Source organism: Nyctibius grandis, chromosome 5, assembly GCF_013368605.1.
Source record: "Nyctibius grandis isolate bNycGra1 chromosome 5, bNycGra1.pri, whole genome shotgun sequence".
Classification (NCBI taxonomy): domain Eukaryota; kingdom Metazoa; phylum Chordata; class Aves; order Nyctibiiformes; family Nyctibiidae; genus Nyctibius; species Nyctibius grandis.
In genome coordinates, this window is record NC_090662.1 from 91860834 (window position 1) to 91871447 (window position 10614).

Sequence of the window (10614 nt, forward strand, 5' to 3'; positions counted from 1 at the left end):
GCTGCATACCAACAGAATCAGAATTACACAGGGAGGGGGTGTATTTTCACTGAGACAGACCCTCTCAAATTCCCTTCAAGAAGTTTTCATCTTTCATTCAGGGCTAGTGCCTCAGACACTAGTCACTTTGTAAACAGTACTCCAAACTATTCCCCTTGATTTGCTATCTGTTAAATGCTTTTTAATTTATTATTTTATAATAAGTAGTTGCTTAATGTTGTTTCTTTGTTTAAAACCTAAAAACATCACATCTTACTGTAAGAACTGTGTGTCTGTTGACCCTTACATGTATAATAGAAGTTTTCTCCATTCTAGTTTTATCTCATACTGTAGCAGATATAACTTCATTTGAGGTCTTAGGAACCAAAGAATAGCTACGCATCTTACTGATATGTTGCTTTTCTGAAAGTGTGGCCAGTTTGACCCACGCATTGTACAGTGTGAAATAGCACTTCCTTATTGCAGCACGCAAAATATGTGTCAAATACGATATTAAAACTGTACAAGTAATAGTTATTTGTTTGCTTTTTTTTTTTTCTCTGTAGGTGATAGAAATAGCCAAAGCCATTCTGGATAGTGGTGAAGAAATTCCTGTAACGCTAACTGGAAATCTGTTGAAATTTCAACTGCTTTGTCTCAAACAGAAGGACCTTCAGAGAAGAGAAGCTGAAAAGAAGGTACTATAGTATGCCTTATGGAGGTTACTTAGTTAGCTTTATGAAGACACTTCCATTCTTGTGCTGCTTGCATAAGTTCAGCTTTCTCCTTGTGCTTAACTTCCTAGATCTGTAATTGAAGAGAAATGTGAATAGAAAATTATCTAATTAGATTTTGGGGAAGAAGCTCTCAATTACTTAAATGCAGGTGACATGGGAAAAATAAGAAAAGAAAAAATATTGTGCAAAAACTCTTTGCTAGATGAATAAGTAATAATGTCTTAGCTGAGTCTTAAGACCAATCGAAAATAGAGCTAGAATCTGGCTTCAGCTGAAAATATCTCTACTGAAATAAAGGTAGAAGAGGTTATTATTTGAGAGGCATCGAGGGTAGATGCCAAGCAGCACTATGAGGAAGTTATTATAATGAATCAGCTCTCTGGAGGAAATTTGGAGAAGTTATCTATTTCATCCTCTGGCATTAAGGTGGGACAAAATATACATAAACTATTCCTGGCAGATGTTTGTTGAACCTATTCTTAAAACCTTCCACTACTATGCTTTCACTTTTCTGTGGCAATCAGTATTAACTGCTCAACTATCTCTGCAATGCAGCCATTTGGAAAATGTTGCTAACCTTATCAACCCTGCTCTAATTTAAACCTGTTACTGCTTCGCTTCTCAGTCTGTATGGGGACAACAATTCTTACCCTCCATTCTGCAGAAATCTGCTGCATATTTAACTAAACAAATCCAAATATATGTCATGGTTTCTAGTTTCTGATTATGCTTGTTCCTCTCCTCTGAACTCTCTTCAAATAGTTTATATCTTGAAGCCTGCTTCTCAGAACTGGGTACCACATTTTCCAGTGTTCCCAAAACTCACTTCCACATATTGTCCAAGATCATCACTACTAGCTCCCAGATTGCCTCAGTCGGATTGCTTGTGTGTTCTAGGAGGAATTTCACCAAGCTTGCACAGAATCACAATCAGATCAGACCTCTAATTGCTTTCTAACATCTGTAATTAAAAAAAAAAGTTGTCAGTGGTACATTTCAACAACTTACTGAACAGTTGGTTTTTGCTATAGTTCTTTTCCAGCAAACATTCATGCAGCTGAAGACCATTATCAGAAAGTCATATAATCACTGCAATAGTTTATCCTGTTAATTGATCAAAAACTAGAAGGTAAAATGTGATGACACGGAGACCTAAGCAGTCTATGCATGTAAAAGATGCAAGAAGAAAATGGTTTCATGGATTTTGTGTAGTTGAAAATTCTTTAAATTTCTTTATCACTAATTCTATTTGTGGGAATAATTGGTGGATGAAGTATAATGCACAGGCACAAGAACATTAGATGCTAGGTGGTAAATTAAAGTTGTGTCCTGTTCCCATAGAAGTCAATTGGAAAACTGCTTAGCAAATGATAATTTGATAAATGATAATAAGCCACAGAAATATATGAAGAATCTGAGAAAAAAAAATGCATTTTCAATCTCAAGAGAAATTGAGAGGCTGAAGCTATAGAGCAGATTTCTTATAATGAATGAAGAAAAAATGGCTTTTCTCTTAGATATCAGTCAGTACTGGTAAGTAAACTGTAAAACAAAAATTTGAAGTTTAAAGATTAGGTGCTTCAATATTAAATTGGAGCTTTTAGCTTTGATTTGACAAGATTATGCTTGTAAGTATAATTTTATTTCCCTGGAGAATCTGAGGATAGTTCATATTGAAAGTTGAAGAATCTCTGGAACTCACAATTTCTTCTCTGTTTTAGCCAAGCAATCTGGACAAAGTTGTCAAGTCCTATATCAATGCATGACAGGCAAATGTGAGAGAAGCAGTTGAAGGACAAAGACAGAATCGAGAACTGGGAGGGCTCTTGGCTATGAGGATGCTCTGCAGTACAGAATGGGCAGAAACTGGCTTTTAGTTTAGAATTCTAACTCTAAATTGTCTGCCATAAAACTTTTAATCTGCTCCAACTAGTTTGTACAGTACAAGTTCCTTTGGCAACAACTCGGGGGTTGAAACCAGGATTTTACTAGCAGATCAGTTCTCAGAAAGCCAACATAACTGTCCATTGTTTTTTAGAATAGACACCAGTTAATAGAATGGATTAGCAGAAGAAAAACAGCAAGTGAATAAACAAAAAAAAAATCATTATGAAAATTCTGTATTTCATTAGGAGCAGAAGCTTGTCATAAACTGACAGGTGTATGCATTTAAATTAATATGCAGAAGAGATGTCTTTGAATTAGAAAACTGTTTGAGGTGGTAAGATTCTGTAATATGAAGCTCAAAATAACAAAATTACAGAATGTAAAGCTAATGGCAGATTAGAAACTCCACAAAAAGCTGCATCTTGTAGGGAAGGAGAAGTATGACATGGAGAATAAAAGGAATGAGTACTAGAAAGGAGAGGCTTTTACTTCCTGAGGTATTAAGGTCAACTAGTGCTCTGTGTTGGAATCTTGGCAGATTCAGAAACGTCTCTGCTTATTTGAGTCTTAATTAGATAAAACTATGCAGATGCAATAGATAAAGCTGATTATGAACTTTGTAGCCTGATGATTGTTTCTTCTGTTTTGATGTGTTCATCAGCTTAGAATTTCAAAGTAGTACTATCAAAATCTTTGGTTTAAAATGTCCAAAGTGGACTAAATTTGAAAGAAAATAATGAAAGCATCCAAATCCCCCATTTCACAGCACAAATAGTTTTAAGAGTCTCTTGAAGGCATTTCTAAATTTTACAGAAAGGGAATGCATGAAGAAGGGAAAAGCAGGAAAAGATTTTCTGCTTTGGTTTTGAATTTGAACTAAACACAACTTCTGCAGCTGGGAAGTCTGCTTTTCCAGCTGGATCTAGGGAAAGTAACTCTGTACAGTCAACTGCCCTATCTCATTTGCATGGAAGCTTTCCTCATTGCTTTAATAGCCTTTAAAGTGACACCAGCAGAATGGTAACAGTAAGTTAGATTAATACCATTTTATTGTATTTAATTTAGCTTTACAATCCTTAAATATAATTCTTGCATAGTTAGTGCATAGTCTTGCTGCTGCCTAGAAATAAGGTGAAGGTTTTCTTGCTCTTACAGCACCTTGCTTTACCTTAATATATTTTAGATTAATTTTGGACTGGCTCTGAGTTTTGTGGATTTATAGTGTGAGGCTTTGGGATACTTAGAAAATCTTTTTTCATTCTTTACTCTTAAATTACTGAGCAGAACTTAATATAGGTGGTTTTGTTTGAAAATAATGAGAATGGCTGAGTAATATCCTGTGTGAAATGAGCACAAGACTCTTGGTTCTAGTTTATAGTAGACAGATATTTACATCAAAGAAAAATAGTGCTGGTACCATTTTACACCATACTCAAGAGTGTTAACAGAGATGCTAAAGACTTAACAGAAATCGAATTTTTGTCTTACTTCCCTTCAGCCCAGGGAAGGTTTCTGGCTGATGCAAGTGCTGTAGTGGCAGTAACTAAAGGACAGTTATTCTTTACTCATATTTCTACCAGTATGCATTTAATTAGTTTTGTATGTATAATGTCTACCTACCTCCCACAGTTCCTTTTTAATGTGAAGTCTTAACACTATGACTTAGTAAGAATATAATAAACTGAATTGTGTGTTTGAGAAGGATAAAGCAGAGAGTTCAAGACAGCTTCACCACATCAACATCATAGTGGCTGAGAGGGAAAAGTATTTGAATAAAAAAACTGAACCACTAAAAAACGTCATGTTTTCCAGATATCTCACACTTCCGAGAAGGTTTGTGTGATTTGTTTTGTTACATTTTATTTGATCTGTGATTTTTAAATCAGGAAGTAGGTGGTTCAGCAGCTTCTGCTTATGTTATGTATCAGATAAATATACTAACAAATTATTTAACTCCCAAGTGTCACTAATGTTCTACAATTGCTCTTAAGATGTCTGCCCTGTGAGCCAGTGAGGAGTGTATAAGCATATCCAAATATTTTTGCATTGGTAAAGCCCTGACTCTACTAATAATTTTAAAGAAAAAATAACATGGAGGAGATTCAATATGTCACCTGCTGGTTTCTCTATTTTACCTATCATATGGAGATCCCATTGTTGTGTTGACTGATCTTATTTAACATGGAAGAATATTGCCATTACTTTGGAGATTGCATAAAGAATGACAGAGGTACAGAAATAAACTTATCTCTCTACATTTTAGAGAGATTTTTAGATAGTTGGAGCTGATTAGAGTTTTGTTTCTGAAGGAACATGTTTACTGTAAACACCATAGAGTGGCAAAGGGTAATTGGATTCTTGCCCTGAATCCTGAGCTAATGACAAGCAGATTCTATCAGAAAATAACGGTTCTGTAAATTAGTAAAATATTCTGCCATCTAAAGGAGTTATGTAATTGCGAACACTTGAGTATATCTACAGACACAGTCTGACCCTGACCTTCAAGTTTGCACAGCTAGGATTTTCTAAGCTGCCCGTGTTCTGCACGACTTGCGTGAGGTTACAGCTGCCTTCTCTTGCCAGCTCCTGCTGGCTTGCGTGGGTGACACTGAGCTTCCAGGGCACGAAACTCAGTAATGTTTTACCAAAAAAAAAAGTTCTAAGACATGACCAGATAATAGAATTCTGGCCCACAGAACACTTTGCTGAGTAAGTGAATAGGCTACCAGTTGGTTTAGTATGAGAAAATTAATGCTGCTTTTCTAATTCTATTAGTTCTAGACATATCTAGGCATATCATGTGAGCTGTGGGCTTCACTGTGGTGGCTGCTTGAGAGGGTTCCTGCTCCCAAGATCTTTAGTCAAAATAGAGAAGGAAAACACAATCAGAGAATGGTTGAAATCAGTGTTTGAATCAAGAATAAAACCCGGCACTCTTTTGTTTACGGAGGAAGGCATGAGTTGTCAAATCACAATATTTCGGTAGTGTAGATTCTACCATAAGAAGTTTTCAGCCTTGTAACATCATTAATAATTTCAGCAGCTGATTTATTTTTTAAAATCCTGAAGTTTTTGTATGTGAGGTTTTTGAAGAACTGCATAGTTTGCTTTTCAGTAAGGCACAGATCTGTAATTTTTCAAAGAAAAATACAAACAGGCTGTTATGATAAAAATAATTAGACATTCTGTCTGTATTATACCTTCAATGTGAGTGACAGCATAAATCTTGAATTCCTTCCTTCATTGAAATAAATTTTAAAGTTCTTACTTTAAGACTTACAAAACAGACATTTGGCATTTAGACTTTCATTAAAACCATGATGTTAGGTTTAATACAAGTCTCTCAAACTAGGAATGTAATATTTCAGTGGAATACTTTAAGCAAGATCCTGAATACACCTGCACAGACTTTTCGTGTTAAAACATGCAATAATGGGACCATCCAAATTTGCAACGAGAAAGACCAAAATGGAAAGGAGGTTCACCAGTGGACAGAGGAAAAAACCCTCAAAGTCCAACAGGAGATAAATAGGGCCCTAAACAAATACCTTGAATTAATCTTTTCTTAAATTTGAAAGAATTAGCTTGAAGTACCAGAAGCTGTACGGCACACAGACTCCTTGCCACAGGCAAAACTGATCCGTAAGACACTGAGTACAGTCAAACACTTCTCAGTGAAAATATGTCTCTTCTCCATGGTCACTTCAACCTGTAGAAACCCAAACTCACAGCTCCAGAAATTACTCTAGCCCCTGAGCAGGAGAGGATTCCACATTCTTCCTGTTAAAGCTGCTTTTCTCTGCATGAAAAGATCTAAAACAACTGGTAGCTGAAAGTAAAAGTTAGATAGGGTATCAACATGACTTGCTCTCCCAATGGTATATCTTTCAGCTGGCAGAAACACGGGTGGGCCTCCATTTCCCATTGAAAATGTGTATAGTTTATATGAAGAGGGGCTGAATAAAATGCACAGGCAAAGCTTGAAGCAAGGATCTGGCCTGAGTCCCTACACAGAGGCTGGCCTAGGAGCAACTTGTCTGTGTATTCCAGAGGACTCAATAGCTAATAGCTGTTCGTGCTTCTCCAGTTAAGAAAGTATTTGGGGATGCCTACAAGTATACCTTATACTATATATATAAGGTATATATATGTGGCATTTTGAATGTCAAAGCTGTGCAGCTAAAGATTTTGGGCACTTTTATGATTCAGTAGCAGTAGAGTGGGAGTCTGAAGACATTTTACATGTCTCAGATGTTTGGATGCCTATATATTCATGATAAATTTCCACCCTTTAAAAAAGGGGATGCCTCTTAGACTGTAGAATTTAATTTTGCAGTGGCGTTACTTTATTCCACCTGATGGGAACAAAAAGGGAAGTCAAAATCAACGACGTTTCTACTTTAATTTTCATTAGTTGCAATTTCAGTGTGACTGTTATGATGCTGTACCTTCCACAGGCCAGCACTGAGCACTGTTATGCTCTCATGTGGCGCTTCAACATTCCAAAACATTTATAGCCACTTAACTGTTTAAAAATGTTGGAGGCATCATATTAATCATGGTACATTTTGCTGACTGCTCCAAATCTATGAGTGGAATATGACTGAACTTATTCTTCCATGTCTTTTTAACCACAATAATGAGCATTTTCAGAGTGCACAGACAAAAGCAATATGAGGTTTTAAAAGATTGTGACTAGGCTACTTCATTGTTGCTATTATTTTAGACTTCAAAAGGGCTCATTTTGACTTTGTGGCTTTATGGCACAACTTTGCACAAGAGTTCAATACCCACAAACACAGGAATATTTTATTTTCCTGGTGCCATCCATGGTGCCGAGTTCTCTTGCAACTTCCACTTTATGGAGTTGCCTGAATAGGAACTGAGCTCCGTTACTAATCAGGCCTGGTTTTAAATGAATTCTTGAAAATGTGGGCTTCAGAGTATTGCAATACCTGGCTCACTTACCTGGTTCTTTCTCTGAACCATTCTCTGCTTTGGTATCAACTACAGAAAGACAATGGGCTGCTTGACAGAAAAGCAGCAAATATCTCCCAGCAAGTTCTTGCCTGTCTGGAATTGCCTTTCCAGAATTTATTTTCATATATTGGGATGAAACATCAGAAACACACAGACTTCGAGGGCATGCCAACAAGTGCCTTTGGGACTAAACCAGCTTCAAGATCAGCTCAGGGAGAGCGAGTTGTTTTCCTCTTTTTCTTTTTTTCCCCACCCCCAGGTCCTAATCAGAACTTCTTGCACTTTTGTCGCACTGGATTTTTGTTGAAAGCCCAATGTCATATGCATAACACTCCATTAAAAGCTAAATGCTCTACAGACATGGTCCCCTTTTAATAACCGTTGCTGAAGTATAACCTGGGTTCCCAGGAAAACTAGTCTGTCAGATTTGCTAGGGGTACCCAGGGAGCTGGTGGTGCCTGAGGAGCCAGAGCTTCCAGAAACTACAGCTTCATACTGACCACCTCAAAGCCAAGGGCAACTGCACTTCCAGTTGTGTATGACACAGAGGCACCTGACAGCCCCAGCTCAATTGGGAACACATCAGCCCCTCAGACTGGTCTTCTGTGCTTCCCTGCTCTGACACATTTCAGAAATTGTTCTATTTATCCAACTTAACAACAACAAAAACTGCTTTTCTTTTGTTTGCTGTTCTTATGCCATTTTGACAACAATTGTGTAGAAGTGTCTTCGACTGGCTTATAAGCAGTATCAACAATGACTCTCACCAGTGCCAAGTTCTCTTTATCTTTTCCTGGGGAAAGATTATATTGAGCATCTTGTCAATACAGGGTTTTATAAGGGCTTCTAATAAACTGTTGTGTGCTTATGCTAGAGAAGGCAGACTGAAGCAGATTGCTTTGTGCCAGAGTACAGGGCATGGGAGCTGTAACAAACTGGGGTTCATGTGGAAATTCCACCACCTGCCCTTGCTCCAGAGGAATTGGTAAAAAGTGCCTTTATGCCTAAGCAGGCGCACAGTCAGTCACTGCCTTTTTCTGATAACTGTAAGAAAAAAAAAAAAGAATGTGCATCCTTGTTCTGTTCTTTACCACCTATTGTGACAGGAGCCAGAAGACACGTGCTTGGAACCACAACACTTCCTGGGGCCTGAGGGGAAACACTGTTGATAAATGGAAGGGCCAGCCCAGAAATCCAGTCAAAGAGTTGTTGAACGGTGTGATGCAATCTAGAGAGGGTCAAAGATGTAAAAATCTGTTCCCAGTCATTCGAGAGAGAAAAACAAAAGTACTGGTATTCTACTCGCCCTGTAGCTATATCAGACTACACCTGTGAAGACAGGATCATCATTACTAGAGATTGGCAAATCAGCTTCTGATTTGGAAATAATAATTTGTTACCTTTGCTGGAAGACCGGAAAAAAACCCCTTTGGATTAGGTAAGTAGGACAAGGGAATAAAAATAAGAAGGCGGCGCTGAAGCCATTCATACAAATAAATGGATGAGCTCCAGGTATTAACTGGGGATGATTAATTTATGTTGTTTCAAACTAGGCGTACATAGAACGAATGGTGAGGTTCACACTTCCACAAAATCAACAAAATGCTCTACCTTATCCTAGCAACCCTAAGTGACTTCCTGGGTGTATCATACTGTCTCAGTAGGTCTGGCACCTGCTACGCTGAATGTTGTTTTCACACGCAACTCATATGCAGATGCAGTATTTCAGCCTTTTTACTTTGCACAAACATACACACACCATTTTGTGCGGGGTTGTTACCATGCTTTTCTTCTATAACCAAATACAAAGGCAAAACTTGGAATCTTTGTTTATGCTTTATTTAGACTATTTTGTTTGCTTGCTTCTGTGTGTAAATATTTGGGGTCTTTGATTTAAATTTCCACCTTGTGTGACAGACCACCTTTGATGCTCTGCAGGCCAGAACTCAGGATGAAGAACACTTTCTAAAGTACTGTCCTTCATGATTTACGTCTGCCTTCTTTAGCACAGACGATGACCTATAGAAGGTGAAATATCAAATAAACAGGAAAATCAGATTTACAGGGCTGATTCCTGGGATTTTGTCAGGCCAGGGATGCTACTTCAACGTGATACTAGATTAACACTAAAAGTAATAAAAGAATTTTGGCTTTGCTTTTTTAACTCGTCCTTCCTACCTCCGTATTTTAGAGAAATAGCATTTCCCCAAAAATGTCTTCTTCCTTATTCTGCCTCCAGGATCTCTAGTTTTCGTATTGTCTTCAAAACCTTTTTATTGTCCTAAAATTTTGTCCCTTCTGAGCTGTAGCCCACTAGTGATGACCTAAACAAAATTTTTGAAATACTATGTTCACGCTTTTTTACCGTACTGCTCGCTTTTCAATTATCTGTGATTTAAGCAAGGTCTATAGTCAAAAGGGATCCAGTCATCACAGCGTAGAGCACAGCGGGTATCTGGTCTCAGAATTATACTCCATATCTCTGTGTTTGGCTTTTAGTCTCTGTAAACAACATGTAAAATATTAAGATGCCTACAAAATGCATCCAAAAGGACCAACACACCAGGTGAGTAGTCACCAGATGAAATCTAAAAAAAAAAAAAGAGTGTTCATTAAGTTTTATACTTTCTGGGTCATAGGCACTTTACTCTGATATTCATGGAGGAGCATCTGTCCACTAAGAATTCACGGTCCGAGCCCTCCTCCACTGTTCCTATGTCCACTCTTTTGCTAAGTGAGGAAGAAATAGTCCTTTATTCCAGAAATGGGTGATTATGATGCTTTCTTGATCGAGATTGCAAGCAAAGCACCTTGACATTTCTGCTTCTGGACTTTGAGCTATACTGGAGCTGAATGGATTAGGAGTGAGAGAGTTTTGGGTTCTTTCTTGAAGATGGGGAGCAGTCTTTCCCGTCTGTATGCCACAGAGCAGTTACTAGAAATAATGAAATGGTAATTACAACAAGAATAGAACTTCAGCTCTCCCTTCTCTCAGGAAAGTGCTCTAGCCACTAGATCATGAACTCGTGAC

The 10614-nt window shown here is 37.7% G+C and overlaps 1 protein-coding gene across 1 annotated transcript in view; it reads left to right on the forward strand.

The window, feature by feature from the left end:
• Nucleotides 1-9602, forward strand: part of LOC137664081 (sperm-associated antigen 17-like) — a 28547-nt gene extending 18945 nt beyond the window's left edge. Inside the window, exons 3-5 of the mRNA XM_068401809.1 lie at nt 546-677; nt 8897-9021; nt 9522-9602. Of these exons, the coding sequence (XP_068257910.1) occupies nt 546-677; nt 8897-9021; nt 9522-9552 (288 nt within the window). The 3' untranslated portion in view covers nt 9553-9602. The remainder of the gene's footprint in view (nt 1-545; nt 678-8896; nt 9022-9521) is intronic.
• The last annotated feature ends 1012 nt before the right edge of the window (nt 9603-10614 follow it).